We start from the raw sequence: 16787 nt of genomic DNA, 5'->3' as shown, positions 1-16787 counted from the left end.
GAAATGTAGCTAACTTTGCATGGGCAGGAGCGTAGCTGTTATGCATGCATTCCGTTTACTGTAATTCCCTGCATGCTCCCTGTAATCCGATTGTATGACACCAAGCCATGCACTTTTCAGCATTCGTGAGGTTCTCGTATCTATACACTTTCACGAGTCAAGTGCATTGCTAAGATTACGATTCATTTATTAAACAGCCGGGAAATGACATCATTCATTTTACTGTTTTGAGGGTAAATCTAATAAAGTTGTTATGTCTTCATTACATCACTATTGCGCACTGGGAAATCTCTGTATTTTGATGGTGCCCATAGTGGGTTTGACACTTGATTTCATGCTATTGGAATATACATTTGGGAATTTGAATGCTTCAAACATACATGCCGGGGTGCACCACTCCTGTCCCGAGGGCCACAGTTTGGTATTCCTTCAGTCAGACACTTAATGACACCTGGGTAAGCAAGTGCATCATCCAATGACATACAGTACCAGGCAAAAGTTTGGACACACCTACTCATTCAAGGGCTTTTCATAATTTTTACTATTTTCTACATTGTAGAATAATAGCGAAGACATAAAAACTATGAAATAACACATATGAAATAATGTACTAACATAGTGTTAAACAAATCAATATAGATTTAATATTTTAGATTCTTCAAAGTAGCCACCATTTGCCTTGATGACAGCTTTGCAGACTGTTGGTATTCTCTCAACTAGCGTCACCTGGAATGCTTTTTCAACAGTCTTGAAGGAGGTGTGTTGGGTCATTGTCCTGTTGAAAAACAACTAATAGTCCCACTAAGCGCAAACCAGATGGGATGGCGTATCGCTGCAGAATGCTGTGGTAGCCATGCTGGTTAAGTGAGCCTTGAATTCTAAATAAATCACAGTGTCACCAGCAAAGCGCCAACACACCGCCTCTTCCATGCTTCTCGGTGGGAACCACACATTCGGAGATCATCCATTCACCTACTCTGCGTCTCACAAAGACACGGCGGTTGGAACCAAAAATCTGAAATTTGGACTCATCAGACCAAAGGACAGATTTCCACCGGTCTAATGTCCATTGCTCATGTTTGTTGGCCCAAGCAAGTCTCTTCTTATTGGTGTCCAAGTTTTGGGGCGGCAGGTAGCCTAGTGGTTAGAGCATTGGGCCAGTAACTGAAAGGTTGCTGGATCGAATCCCTGAGCTGACAACGTAAAAATCTGTCGTTCTGCCCCTGAACAAGGCAGTTGGGGCGGCTAAACTTAGTGGGTTAAAGTCACAACCTGCGCTTAGTGGGACTATCAGTTGTTTTTCAACAGGACAATGACCCAACACACCTCCTTCAAGACTGTTGGAAAAGCTGTCATTTTAAATAAAAATGTGTTCTTAACTGACTTGCCTAGTTAAAGGTTAAATAAATGAAATAGGAGTGGTTTCTTTGCAGCAATTCAACCATGAAGGCCTGATTCATGCAGTCTCCTCTGAACAGTTGATGTTGAGATGTGTCTGTTACTTGATCTCTGTGAAGCATTTATTTGGGCTGCAATTTGAGGCTGGTAACTCTAATGAACTTATCCTCTGCAGCAGAGGTAACTCTGGGTCTTCCTTTCCCGTGGCGGTCCTCATGAGAGCCAGTTTCATGTTAGGGCTTGATGGTTTTAGCGACTTCACTTAAAGAAACGTTCAGTTCTTGACATTTTCCGGATTGACTGACCTTCATGTCTTAAAGTAATGATGGACTGTCGTTTCTCTTTGCTTATTTGAGTGGTTTTTGCCATAATATGGACTTGGTCATTTACCAAATAGGGCGATCTTCTGTATACCACCCCTACCTTGGCTCAAACGCATTAAGAAGGAAAGAAATTCCACAAATTAACTTTTAACAAGGCACACCTGTTAATTGAAATGCATTCCAGGTGACTACCTCATGAAGCTGGTTGAGAGAATGCCAGGAGTGCTCAAAGCTGTCATCAAGGCAAAGGGTAGCTACTTTGAAGAATCTAAAATAACATATATTTTGATTTGTTTAACACTTTATTTGGTTACTACATGATTTCATATATGTTATTTCATAGTTTGATGTCTTCACTATTATTCTACAATGTAGAAAATAGTAAAACAAAGAAACCCTTGAATGAGTAGGTGTGTCCAAACTTTTGACTGGTACTGTACATCAATCAATTAGGGACCAGGGAGAAACAAGAACCAGCAAGTGGAACTTGAGGGGCTGATTTGTGCACCCCTAATAAAAATATGAATACCAACATGCCTTTTTGACATTTTTTGTATTTATTTAACCTTTATTTAACTAGGCAAGTCAGTTAAGAACAAATTCTTATTCACAATGACGGCCTTCCCCGGCCAAACCCTAACCCGGACGACGCTGGGCCAATTGTGCGCCAACCTATGGGACTCCCAATCACTGCCAGTTGTGATACAGCTTGGATTAAAGTCACAACCTGCATTATTTCAGACTCCTGATTGGCAATTTCAACATGTTCTTTTTAACCATATGACTTATAAATACATTAAAGAGATTACCACAATCATAACAAAATAAACTAAGGACATATTAGTTCATTGTGTTGTGTGTTACGTTGTGTATCATCCCTGTATTCATCCGTAGTTCTTCTATTAAAGCTGCCTGAGTGCCACTGCACATTTGCCCATTGCTGGTGCTGCTGAAACTCACGGGATGTCAATAGGCGACGTTGAAGAGCTTCAGTGGGAGTTGCTAAGCTTGAAAAGTACCATAGAAGTAAGACTACAGCTAATGAATATCCTGTAGTCCTGGTATGGCGCGTTTGGTGTGAAATTAGGGTAAAGGGGGAATTTACAAAGGACTAGTAACATGTGTGTGACATTGAAGGATAAGAAAAAATTATTCATACAACTGTGGTTTTCTTTCTTGTCAGAAATCAGATGCCTGTTTGTATGCTCCTACTAACGATGACATCTACGATGTAAGTTCTTGTAGCAATATGCAATAAATAGAACACACAGACAGTTTTTTATTTTTGTTCCTTTGAAAATGCAGTGTTGGGCATCATGGAAAAAAAGGGTCCAGTGTGTTAGAAATGCCAGGGCCGATTTCTGGTCCTAGTCCGCCCCTGTTTGTAATGCCATGATTAGAACATACCTCTTTTGCATACTTTTATAGATTTCCAGATCAATGTTTTATAGTCTGTGTATATACTGTAACACATACTGTGGTTCTGTTCTTCCCCAGGACAACTGCATCTTTAAGTTCATGCACTGTTATTTATTGGAGTTGGAGGTTGTCCTGATTGAGGACATGCAGGTCACAGATGACTACCATGACAAAATAAAAACATCCATCTTCCATCGGAAAAACAAATTGGAAGAACATGAACACCAATATGTAAGTCAACCTTTAAATAAGTTCTGAAGTTTATCCCAAATATGTACGGTACTGCAGCAATGTAGTGTCGTGAAAAGTCCTGACGCTCCATACTTCCAATTCTTCAAGAACAATACATTTTTGATTGGCATTCATTTGATTAGCAGCAACAGTATTTTGAATGCCAACGTCACTCTGCTTTCCAATGAATATTGTTTTCATCTAAATGTCAATTGTATTGCTTCTCTTTTTTTCTGCATTTACAGAACAGTTCTGGATGCTCACCGTGTGAGGCACAGAGAGTTGCCAACTCCACAATATTCCTCTACAACCTGGAGCGCCTTTTGGAGAAAATAGGGACAACTATCAGTTTAAGTGTTTAAATTGTTCTTCATAAATAACGTAGCAGAAAATGTCATGTGTGTGTTATTCTACCTTTGGTCATGATAGTATGTGAAGAAATTAGCAGAGTAACAGCTAGTGCTCGTGTCCAAATGTATCTTACCTCTCATTTCAAGTGTAAATGTAACTAGCTGTTTATATTTTTGTATATAATCAAATATAATAACTTTTACATCTGTACTTTTGTCATATTTATTAACACATTTATTGAAATGCCTATTTGGAGCTTTACATGTTTTTGTTTTATCATCCATGTCATATACACACACACACTAACTAGTTTCCCTTGAAGAGTTCTCGTCAGTATGTCAAAATTGCACATCCTGAATCAAAATAAAATCCCAGAAAACATAAACATGTTGATTTGATCATTTCCTAGAATATGGGTGCCTGACAGAAGTTCAAATAGGGACATGAAGGGGGACTGTGCCACAAAGAAACAGGAAGCTCTGTCTTGCTCCATTTCCTGATACTGTAGCAGATGAAGATATGAAACTAAAGCTCTCCAGTACAACTTTCTGGCACACGTCCATTTTGTAATAGTTCAGTTTTTTTCCTGATTGAGAACTACAGGATTTTTTGCATTTCAATGACAGAACGTTTTTAGTAAAACATTTTATTGCTAGAACAAACGTGTTAGAAACCACATCTCGGATTCACTGTAGACTTTTATGATATGTAAAATAAAACATTCGATACCGATGACATGTACAGTTATGAAACAATAAAACCTAACCCTTTACTGTCCCCATATAATCTAACCTGTGTTTGAATCCAGACATTCTGGATTACTCCATCACAGAGGGGGGGTTGAAAAGGAACGGAGGGTGTGAAACTGGTCACTGCTCTCAGACTCTAAGGTCCTGGGCTCGGAGTCCTCAAGGGGCACTGAAAGGGCGCCCTGCTGTCCTGGTTTTGGGAGACTGGGTAGAGAAGACACACTAACTCCTTCAGGAAGGGCACTCCAGGAAAAGGATGCTTCATTTTGACTCCACTTGTCTTCGGAGTTGGACAGAAAGGTTTGGATGGACTGTGCTTCACTACTGCCTTTGTATCCAGTACTGTCACTCTGAAACGACACAAAGGGAGTTCTCTCTTTGCATATACAGACCGGCGAAGAACTACCTGCTGCTGACAAGATGGCCGCATCTCTCCTCTCCATCTTCACCGCCTCGACTTCGCTGGGGATCTTCCCGATGACAAAGTCCTTGGTCCTCACTCGGCGTATGGACTCCACGAGGTAGTCGAGGCCCCTGGGGTTCTCGGCTAAGTAGTCCAGCATCCTACCGGTCTTCTTGCTGTTCCCCACCCTGCAGCAGATGTCCTCGGCATCGTCCCGCGTAAGGACCCTCCTGGACCGGAGGTAGTCCAGGTGGCGGTCGGCCACTAGCTTCTCACAGAGGTACGGATGCAGACGCTCCAACGCTTCCTTCTTGACCTCCGCCATGTCTTCGTCAGTGATAGACCAGGAGTCCATTTTCCAGCCAATTGCCCGTGAGTTTTCTAAAGCTGCTGCTCAGGCTCTGGAATGCCCAGTGTAGCAGTGTTGGAATTTCAGATGATAAGGGTTTGTAATATTAGCAACTGACTGAGATAATGTAACAAACCCCTTTCTAACCCTGGAGAGTCATTGAACTGGTTGGAAGCCAATGTTGTGAAAAAGGGAACTACCTCAGTAGATCAGTTCCCTATTAGGAAACAATGAGGCGCGAATGAGTGGCATGTGTGTGTGTGCGCGTGAGCGTGTTCTTATTTGGACATTCCTGCCTCAGAGAGATCCACATCCATTGCCCTAAGAAGATACAGACATTATGAAAAGATGAACACAGATATTAACATCCATCCCAAGCAATTGAATCAAATGTATTTTAATAAAGTAAACAGGAATGCAACACATTGCAAAGCGCAAACAAAGATATTTAACATACAGGAAGAGCCTTGGATGCTATTGAATCCAAGACAGTGACCCTGAATAAAGCATAAAAACGGATTAAAAAATTATATAAAAATAAATATTATGATACAAAGGGGTTATGGTTTGGTTTTCAATTGACTGATTGTGGAGGGAAAATAATGGAAAACAATATTTTTAAACAAAGTTATATACAGCATGTGATAGATATGGAAGTAATTCAACATATTTTGAGAGACACATTACGATTGAGTTTATTATTGTACAAAGAAATATGAGGTGGTCTTAAAAGCAACCATGATTGAGAATGAGAGGAGAACATATTCATGGAATTAAATTATATTTACAGTAAGCTCTCTCAGGCTCCTTAAGGGACAGACAGCCTTCTACAAAAGAGACCTGAGGGAACATGAACAAGAAGCTAAACGTGAAAGTCTGTTCAGCTTTTTCTCGAACTTATAGAACCTTTTCAAGGCTTCCTTCAAGCCATGTTGTCTGATGCAAATTAGTTACTGTGTTTACTTGTGCCAATGTGACTAACCTTTAAGGCATTTCAGAAACAGAGCATGAGAAAGTATGCTCAATTGGCAAGCAACACGCGTCGCAGATATTACAAACGATGACTCAACGAAGAAGAAAATGACAAAGCAACACCTGAACAAGAAATACGGACAAACTTAAAACTCATACAAAACAGTGTGTCCCAGCAACATTGCATAACATGGCCAATATCAGAAACACCTACACCCTTTAATTTAGTTTTTACATCTGGACCTGCAGTGCATGGCTGTAGACTATTTCTATTGCTACTATATTTACTGCTTGGATTAGATTACGTCGGGAATCATTTGGTTTGTTTTTACACCGGTTGTGTCCTGATTCCCTACACTTCTCCCTAAATGTGCACATGCACACTCCCTGTGGAGGGTGGAGAATCAGGACGTAGCCATCTTAGTTCCTATATATAGGTTGGGTTCAGGAGTCAACCTTCCCATAGGTCCCCTCCGGCGGCCGGTAGATCTTGGGGAATGCCATGAGCTGCAGCATGTTGAAGGCATACTTCCGGCATTTAATATTCTTTTGCACATTCTCAATCCGACATCCCTCCCTGGTTCGGTGGTGTGGCCATGATGACAAAAAGGAGGGAAGAAGAATGAAATGAAATTATGAATAATTTTCTCAAAAAGGGGGTTTTGAGTATGGAAAACAACAACCGAGTAACAGACGGACAGATGGGAAACAGATAACAGACAGACAACAGTTAAGTACTACCTGTAGGACAGCTAAAGTAAGGGACTAAGTTATTAATAATAAGGGATAGATCGAGAAAATCGGACCTCTCTGAAATACAAATGGATGACCCTAATTTAGTCCAAATATATTTTCACCTGGCCCTCCCAGAACGCTTGAAAAAAGTGATCCTCCCTCTATCCAAAAAAAGAAACAAAGTATAGCAGAGAACACGCCTACCTTTCCCCTCACTCCTAGGACAGACCTGAGCTTAGATATACAGACTGACAAACCGTTTTTCACCTCGAGAGAGTTACATGGCAACATTGAGATTTTGATTGCGAGCTGGAAGGTTGTGGGTTTGCAGAGCACCATGGACAAGCTTACTCTCCTTATCCGTTTATACTATGGCCTCTCAATGGCCATGGAGCTCTTGGTGCAACATGATGCCCGTGCAAATTATTATTAAAAACTGGGTTTGTCAAACTACGTCTAGGGAGGGACAAACAACCAAGGTCCCAGCAATTCTGCAGCCTAGGCAAGATCAAAATGTGCCCCCTTCTGCCGAAGATAGAGGACATAATACCAGAAACTCTCACGCGGTTCATTACATGACTATCTAACATTATTTGCCTATATCAGCCCATACTATCTATCAAGACAGCGTTTCAAACTAATATATATATATATATATATATATATATATTACTTTGAAATGCTGTCTTGCAGTACTTCATTTTAGAAACTATGATGTTTGGTGTCAGAGCTCAGTGTAGCCAGCTGGAGAAAGAGATTCGCAGACCAAGATAAATTAAATGACGCCTATCTATATTTATTTCCAGTCAATGTAAATAGCCAAATTCTTGCATGCATCCGTTCCATAAATTCAGAACGGTCCATAGCCATGTTTGCTCAGTCAGTGGTAGCGCACATCCCATACCTGGCAGCATGTCCAAGTTGGTCCTCTTCAAATTCTGTCAACTCGTTTGGATTTTATCAGTGTATTCATTCTTGAATCTCCCTCCCTCCCTCCCTCCCTCCCTCCCTCCCTCCCTCCAGTCTGTAAACATCCCATACCTGGCAGGTTAAGACTGAGAAACGTTTGGGCGCTGTGCCTACACTGTTAGCGGAGATCACTCCTACACTCTGGAATCATTCCTATTTCCTGGGGTAACTCCTACATTCTGGGATCACTCCTACATCTGTTGTGCTGTAGTTGCTGTTTTAGAGGCAGAATAACAGTAGCAGTCTAACCGTCTATACACACTAACAGCAGTCTAACGGAGGGAGAGAAAACAACTGCTTTTGAAGTGTCGTGGAGCATATCACTACTGATTTATACGGCTCTATTTTTCCCCTGCTCATCAGAATCCTACTATGCTCTACTTTAGAGTAGAGGGGGAGATAGCTGGAGTGGGGAAGAAGAATGAGGGGGTTCCACTTTCACTATTCCAGAGGACATAGGAATCGTTGAAGAGATGTAGTACATTACTAAATGTAGAATCTTAGTAAATCAATCACAGTCTCTATGAAGAGGAGGGTCCTTCAACTGACAGGGGTGAACTGGAGGTTATGATACGAACCTGCCCTCAAGCTGCTTGGAGTTTACACTGGAGTGTGTAACAGTGTGATCGGCTTCAGATACGCTGCTGGCACTTTGGTATCTGTGCCAGAGCAGCCAACCAGAACGCAATGCTAGCTCTCGGAACGTTAGCTCTCTGTCATTGACATGAAGAGATAACTGTTTATCTCCAGTCCTTCTGATAGTATTCTATGGCCAATGCTTTTGGTACGGGAGAAAAAAGCCTACAAGGTTCAACAGTATGGTATCTGTGAAAATAGAGAAAGTTAATATGTCTTAGCGGAGAGAATTTATTTTCTTAATCCCTTACATTCTAAATCGATTCCATCCAATCCTCAAGCCTGCTAGTCGGATTAACAGTCGAAAGCTTGTGTTTGATTGTACAAATTAAATCATGTATCCACCCAATTACCCTTTCAAAGCAATGAAATCACACAAATTCCATTCCCTCACTCCCTCCCAAAAAACAAGCTGCACAGACAAAAATCACCACCCGACGCACACAAGGTTAGTACATGGCATCATCAGCAACTTTATTGATATTTTGCAAGCAGAAAAACAAGACTTAAAATTAACCACACGACCAGCAGGTGTGAGCTGACAAGCAGTAGGGCGATGGGGTAGAAGTGTCGCGAGGCCGGCTTGTTCTCCGCTACAGAGCACGCCGCCTCGGGGTCCGAATCCCACTGACACACTACTTCTCCCTGGGTGAGCCGACTGCAGGGCAAGGGGGCGAGGTGGAAGAGGTGAGACAGAGAATAGACAGAAAGAACCGGTGGGTTAGTAAAGGAGAGACCCCTGACATGGGCCAAAGACAACCAGCAAGCACAGACGCAGGCACGGACGGATGAATGGATGAATGGGTAAATGGAAAGATGAATGGAAGAGTGTAAGTCCCACATGAGTAGAGGAGTTGAAGTATGAAGGGGGCGAGTAGAGGCAGGCACGATCATTTATGTGGATCTCTCCTCTTTCAATTATTTACTTGAAAATTATTTTGACCAAGCTTTGGATGCGTTCTGTTGCACCTGTTTATTTCATGTAGCCAACAGAAAGGGACATTTAAAGATCTCAACCCAAAACTTAAGGAAATGTGATAAGCCTTACCCCCACATATCCAGAACAAGCCATAGGGAAACCAGACCATTGTGCAGTTAGAATGTACAATTGGGTTCAGACTATGTCGATATTTAAACAAGACATACATGTTGGATAAGATAAGGGAACAGTGGCAGTAAATGTAATGACAGAGAGATAGTCAAGCAAGCTTCATGAACATTTTATACTTATTTAACTAGGCAAGTCAGTTAAGAACAAATTCTTATTTACAATGACAGCCTAGGAACGAACAGTGGGTTAACTGCCTTGTTCAGGGGCAGAACGACAGATTTTTACCTTGTCAGCTCAGGGATTCGATCTAGTAACCTCTGAATCAACACTCTAACCACTAGGCTACCTGCCGCCCAACATGAAAAGAACCCTCGGGACCAAAATCAAACACTTGCACAATGTGTTATTTATCACTTACCATTGTACTTTATGTTAAAGTAACTGTCATGTGTTTCCAGATTTCTATGAACTATGACCTACACTGAGTGTACAAAACATTAGGAACACCTGCTGCTTCCATGACAGACTGACCAGTTGAATCCAGGTGAAAGTTATGATCCCTTATTGATGTCACTTGTTAAATCCACTTCAACCACTGTAGATGAAGGGGAGGAGACAGATTTAAGAAGGATTTTTAAGCCTTGAGACAATTGAGACATGGATTGTGTATGTGTGCCATTCAGAGGGTGAATGGGCAAGACAAAAGATTTAAGTGCCTTTGAACTGGGTATCATCTGAGCTGTATCGTTTATGTTCTTGTTACATTTCACGCGCGAACACACGGTGTATGTTGTTACACACAGTGGCTGTGATAGCATTTCTGCAGGCAAAAGACTGGCATTTGACTTCCCCAGATATTTGATCCACACTTCTTTACTCATGGGAATATCAACAACTAGCCACGTTCAACTGACCGTTTACATTTACTGAAGATTGATAGTCACCGGTCCAACTTTGCATAGACGGGTCAAGCCTACAGCTATCTTCCAGTGTCACTCTGTCTGAACCATCTTGACACTGGAACACATGGGAAAGCATATCCATTCTCAAGCTCTGATAATCACTCTTTGTTTGAGGTTGGATTTCATTCAATCCATTCGAGGGCAAAGTGCTGAAATTCTAGTTGGTGCACAGATGAAACAAAGATCCTTCGAATGCAACGCTGCTGGTTTTTTCACGCTCAACAGTTTCCCATGTGTATCATGAATGGTCCACCACCCGAAGGACATCCAGCCAACTTGACACAACTGTGGGAAGCATTGGAGTCAACATGGGCCAGCATCCCTGTGGAAAGCTTTTGACACCTTGTAGAGTCCATGGACCGACGAATTGATGTTAATGTTAAAAAGCAGCTTTTCTGTGTTGGAATGGTGTGGGTGTACCCCAACAACAGAATGGTGTGGGCGTATACTGGTCACTAAAAATATTCATGCACGTAGACAGCTAATTGGCCAGCTCATCCTCCTCTAGACCACTGACTGGCCAGCTCATCCTCCTCATGAGGAAATAGCAAGCAGTTTTTAAATTGTCTGTTTGAGAAGTTTGAGGTGGGGTTTTTAAAGTGTTCTTTCCTCCTATTTATGTTTTCACCACAAATACAGGGTGAGTCAACAACATTATTTGGGCATGCGTTAACAGATGAGTCACTTTTAAAACTGAGATTTCTACTGGGTAGTTACTTTAAGCACTGTACTGTATGGCTACAGCAGTGGAAAATATGGCAATGAGTCAAGTTTATCACGGGGAAGGAATCATAAACATGAATACTCCCAGTATGTCTGTGGTTAACGCAACCAACTATACTTGCTCACAGACCACTATAATGTATGGAGGGGTTGGTTGTTTAGCAACAAACAGACGGGGTTGCCTTAGGCTGTTAACAACATGCAAACTATATTTATTAAAAACACCTCAAAACAAGACATGGTGTCAATAACAACTAGCCACATACGGTTTCCCACAAGACCTCCTCCATTCCTGCCATTATTGAAAGAGATTGTGATACCTCACATCTCAAAATTGGGTTACTTAATGTTAGATCCCTCACTTCCAAGGCAGTTATAGTCAATGAACTAATCACTGATCATAATCTTGATGTGATTGGCCTGACTGAAACATGGCTTAAGCCTGATGAATATACTGTGTTAAATGAGGCCTCACCACCTGGTTACACTAGTGACCATACCCCCCGTGCATCCGGCAAAGGCGGAGGTGTTGCTAACATTTATGATAGCAAATTTCAATTTACAAAAAAAAAACAATGACGTATTCGTCTTTTGAGCTTCTAGTCATGAAATCTATGCAGCCTACTCAATCACTTTTTATAGCTACTGTTTACAGGCCTCCTGGGCCATATGCAGTGTTCCTCACTGAGTTCCCTGAATTCCTATCGGATCTTGTAGTCATAGCAGATAATATTCCAATTTTTGGTGACTTTAACATTCACATGGAAAAGTCCACAGACCCACTCCAAAAGGCTTTCGGAGCCATCATCGACTCAGTGGGTTTTGTCCAACATGTCTCTGGACCTACTCACTGCCACAGTCATACTCTGGACCTAGTTTTGTCCCATGGAATAAATGTTGTGGATCTTAATGTTTTTCCTCATAATCCTGGAGTATCGGGCCACCATTGTATTGCGTTTGCAATTGCAACAAATAATCTGCTCAGACCCCAACCAAGGAGCATTAAAAGTCGTGCTATAAATTCTCAGACAACCCAAAGATTCCTTGATGCCCTTCCAGACTCCCTCTGCCTACCCAAGGACATCATAGGACAAAAATCAGTTAACCACCTAACCGAGGAACTCAATTTAACCTTGCGCAATACCCTAGATGCAGTTGCACCCCTAAAAACTGAAAACATCTGTCATAAGAAACTAGCTCCCTGGTATACAGAAAATACACGAGCTCTGAAGCAAGCTTCCAGAAAATTGGAACGGAAATGGCGCCACACCAAACTGGAAGTCTTCCGACTAGCTTGGAAAGACAGTACCGTGCAGTATCGAAGAGCCCTCACTGCTGCTCGATCATCCTATTTTTCCAACTTAATTGAGGAAAATAAGAACAATCCGAAATTTCTTTTTGATACTGTCGCAAAGCTAACTAAAAAGCAGCATTCGCAAATGGAGGATGGCTTTCACTTCAGCAGTAATAAATGTATGAACTTCTTTGAGGAAAAGATCATGATCATTAGAAAGCAAATTACGGACTCCTCTTTAAATCTGCGTATTCCTCCAAAGCTCCATTGTCCTGAGTCTGCACAACTCTGCCAGGACCTAGGATCAAGGGAGATACTAAAGTGTTTTAGTACTATATCTCTTGACACAATGATGAAAATAATCATGGCCTCTAAACCCTCAAGCTGCATACTGGACCCTATTCCAACTAAACTACTGAAAGAGCTGCTTCCTGTGCTTGGCCCTCCTATGTTGAACATAATAAACGGCTCTCTATCCACCGGATGTGTACCAAGCTCACTAAAAGTGGCAGTAATAAAGCCTCTCTTGAAAAAGCCGAATCTTGACACAGAAATTATAAAAAACTATCGGCCTATATCGAATCTTCCATTCCTCTCAAAAATTTTAGAAAAAGCTGTTGCGCAGCAACTCACTGCCTTCCTGAAGACAAACAATGTATACGAAACGCTTCAGTCTGGTTTTAGACCCCATCATAGCACTGAGACTGCACTTGTGAAGGTGGTAAATGACCTTTTAATGACGTCAGACCGAGGCTCTGCATCTGTCCTCGTGCTCCTAGATCTTAGTGCTGCTTTTGATACCATCGATCACCACATTCTTTTGGAGAGATTGGAAACCCAAATTGGTCTACATGGACAAGTTCTGGCCTGGTTTAGATCTTATCTGTCGGAAAGATATCAGTTTGTCTCTGTGAATGGTTTGTCCTCTGACAAATCAAGTGTACATTTCGGTGTTCCTCAAGGTTCCGTTTTAGGACCACTGTTATTTTCACTATATATTTTACCTCTTGTGGATGTCATTCGAAAACATAATGTTAAATTTCACTGCTATGCGGACGACACACAGCTGTACATTTCAATGAAACATGGTGAAGCCCCAAAATTGCCCTCGCTAGAAGCCTGTGTTTCAGACATAAAGAAGTGGATGGCTGCAAACTTTCTACTTTTAAACTCGGACAAAACAGAGATGCTTGTTCTAGGTCCCAAGAAACAAAGAGATCTTCTGTTGAATCTGACAATTAATCTGGATGGTTGTACAGTCGTCTCAAATAAAACTGTGAAGGACCTCGGCGTTACTCTGGACCCTGATCTCTCTTTTGAAGAACATATCAAGACTGTTTCAAGGACAGCTTTTTTTCATCTACGTAACATTGCAAAAATCAGAAACTTTCTGTCCAAAAATGATGCAGAAAAATTAATCCATGCTTTTGTTACTTCTAGGCTGGACTACTGCAATGCTCTACTTTCCGGCTACCCGGATAAAGCACTAAACAAACTTCAGTTAGTGCTAAATACGTCTGCTAGAATCCTGACTAGAACCAAAACATTTGATCATATTACTCCAGTGCTAGCCTCCCTACACTGGCTTCCTGTTAAGGCAAGGGCTGATTTCAAGGTTTTACTGCTAACCTACAAAGCATTACATGGGCTTGCTCCTACCTATCTTTCCGATTTGGTCCTGCCGTACATACCTACACGTACGCTACGGTCACAAGACGCAGGCCTCCTAATTGTCCCTAGAATTTCTAAGCAAACGGCTGGAGGTAGGGCTTTCTCCTATAGAGCTCCATTTTTATGGAATGGTCTGCCTACCCATGTGAGAGACGCAGACTCAGTCTCAACCTTTAAGTCTTTACTGAAGACTTATCTCTTCAGTAGGTCCTATGATTAAGTATAGTCTGGCCCAGGAGTGTGAAGGTGAACGGAAAGGCTGGAGCAACGAACCGCCCTTGCTGTCTCTGCCTTGCCGGTTCCCCTCTCTCCACTGGGATTCTCTGCCTCTAACCCTATTACAGGGGCTGAGTCACTGGCTTACTGGTGTTCTTCCATGCCGTCCATGGGAGGGGTGCGTCACTTGAGTGGGTTGAGTCACTGACGTGGTCTTCCTGTCTGGGTTGGCGCCCCCCCCCCCCCCCTGGGTTGTGCCGTGGCGGAGATCTTTGTGGGCTATACTCGGCCTTGTCTTAGGACGGTAAGTTGGTGGTTGGAGACATCCCTCTAGTGGTGTGGGGGCTGTGCTTTGGCAAAGTGGGTGGGGTTATATCCTGCCTGTTTGGCCCTGTCCGGGGGTATCATCGGATGGGGCCACAGTGTCTTCTGATCCCTCCTGTGTCAGCCTCCAGTATTTATGCTGCAGTAGTTTATGTGTCGGGGGGCTAGGGTCAGTCTGTTACATCTGGAGTATTTCTCTTGTCTTATCCGGTGTCCTGTGTGAATTTAAATATGCTCTCTCTAATTCTCTCTCTCTCGTTCTTTCTTTCTCTCGGAGGACCTGAGCCCTAGGACCATGCCTCAGGACTACCTGGCATGATGACTCCTTGCTGTCCCCAGTCCACCTGGCCATGCTGCTGCTCCAGTTTCAACTGTTCTGCCTGCGGCTAGGGAACCCTGACCTGTTCACCGGACGTGCTTGTTGAACCCTCGACAACTACTATGATTATTATTATTTGACCATGCTGGTCATTTATGAACATTTTAACATCTTGACCATGTTCTGTTATAATATCCACCCGGCACAGCCAGAAGAGGACTGGTCACCCCTCATAGCCTGGTTCCTCTCTAGGTTTCTTCCTAGGTTTTTGGCCTTTCTAGGGAGTTTTTCCTAGCCACCGTGCTTCTTTCACATGCATTGCTTGCTGTTTGGGGTTTTAGGCTGGGTTTCTGTACAGCACTTTGAGATATCAGCTGATGTACGAAGGGCTATATAAATTTGATTTGATTTGTCATTGACGCTAGCTATCAGAATCATAACACACACCTTCCGGCCACATCATCCTTTTCGTGACTTTGTCAGCCAACCCGTCTATACATGAGTCACTACAAGGTGAGAGAAAGTAGTAAAGCAAAGTAGAGAACAAACTTGGCAAGTTAACAAAGTTCCTAACTTCTCTGCTGTATACCATGTTAGCCCACATCTGACTGTGATTGGGAGTCCCATAAGGTGGGGCACAATTGGCCCAGTGTTGTCTGGGTTGGGCCAGTAACCGAGAGGTTACTAGATTGAATCCCTGAGCTGACAAGGTAAAAATCTGTCGCTCTGCCCCTGAACAAGGCAGTTAACCCACTGTTCCTAGGCCGTCATTGTAAATAAGAATTTGTTCTTAACTGACTTGCCAAGTTAAATAAAGGTTAAATAATTATTTAATATTATTTAAACATGTTGATTGGTTTTGAGACTAGATTCTACATTTTTTTACCCCCCAATATCTTTCTTTCAGATCCAGGTTCTTTAAACTTTCTGTGTAAACGGTTTACATGGGCTCGATTAAACTGTCAATCTAGAAGCCTGTTGTCAATACAAAGGGTTGGTTGCCACACAACATGCAATTAATTCAGCTCTTATGTAAGGAAGTCAAATGTCCTGTTCCAAAAAGTTATATAGAATGATGGGAGAGTATTCTTTTCTTACGAACGATAAGACCATCACAATAATTTTTTATTTAACTAGGCAAGTCCGTTAAGAACAAATTCTTATTTACAATGGCGGCCGACCCCGGCCAAACCCAGATGACGCTGGGCCAATTTTGCTCACAAAGCACAAAGATCACAAAGTTATAAGGAGGAGACAACTGATCTGACACAAAGCAAACAGTGCATAATGTTCAGAACTTGAAGTATGGAACTAGCTTGTTTAGTTATGGTGCCAAAGTAAGACGGTACTTCAATTACCATAATCATACCAAGATGAAATAAGGCCCATTCATAACTAATGGAGCTTCCACAGAGCCATCCTTCTTATGTCATCAAAAATGTTCTATGCATAAGCAGTCCATGGATTTAATTAATTTACCACTTACACTGAACCTTGATGTGTGATGGAGGCAAAAGCTGTAGGGGTCATCAAACAATATCAAAATAGCTTGCCGTCTATTCCCTTCAACCCCAATTTTTGTTCTAAGCCACAGAGACTGTTAGGCAGTACACTGTCAGTCAGAGAAAAGAGCAGAATATTCAGAAAGAACCAGTGGGTTAGTTAAGTAGAGGCCCCTAGGGGCCACATAGC

The 16787-nt window shown here is 42.1% G+C and overlaps 2 protein-coding genes across 9 annotated transcripts in view; both read right to left on the bottom strand.

The window, feature by feature from the left end:
* Positions 1-3938: 3938 nt before the first annotated feature.
* On the bottom strand, positions 3939-5519 carry LOC115202251 (B-cell lymphoma/leukemia 10-like). Its single transcript, XM_029766265.1, has one exon. The coding sequence runs from the start codon at positions 5227-5229 to the stop codon at positions 4549-4551; it is 681 nt and encodes a 226-aa protein (XP_029622125.1). The 5' UTR covers positions 5230-5519; the 3' UTR covers positions 3939-4548.
* An 85-nt stretch (positions 5520-5604) lies between these two features.
* Positions 5605-16787, bottom strand: part of LOC115202250 (type II inositol 3,4-bisphosphate 4-phosphatase) — a 200972-nt gene continuing 189789 nt past the window's right edge. For 7 of the 8 annotated variants that reach the window (XM_029766256.1, XM_029766258.1, XM_029766260.1 and 4 more), the window contains one exon: positions 8985-9193. In XM_029766256.1, the coding sequence (XP_029622116.1) occupies positions 9010-9193 (184 nt within the window). In that variant the 3' untranslated portion in view covers positions 8985-9009. Of the gene's footprint in view, positions 6773-8984; positions 9194-16787 lie in introns of those variants that run through there. The other variant, XM_029766259.1, reaches the window with a different exon arrangement.

This window comes from Salmo trutta, chromosome 11 (assembly GCF_901001165.1).
Source record: "Salmo trutta chromosome 11, fSalTru1.1, whole genome shotgun sequence".
In the NCBI taxonomy this organism is placed as follows: Eukaryota; Metazoa; Chordata; class Actinopteri; order Salmoniformes; family Salmonidae; genus Salmo; species Salmo trutta.
This window is presented reverse-complemented; position numbering and strand designations above follow the sequence as displayed.

What these genes read in the sequence shown, in the direction of transcription:
- LOC115202251 (XM_029766265.1), bottom strand. Translation starts at nt 5,229, where the DNA reads ATGGACTCCTGGTCTATCACTGACGAAGACATGGCGGAGGTCAAGAAG.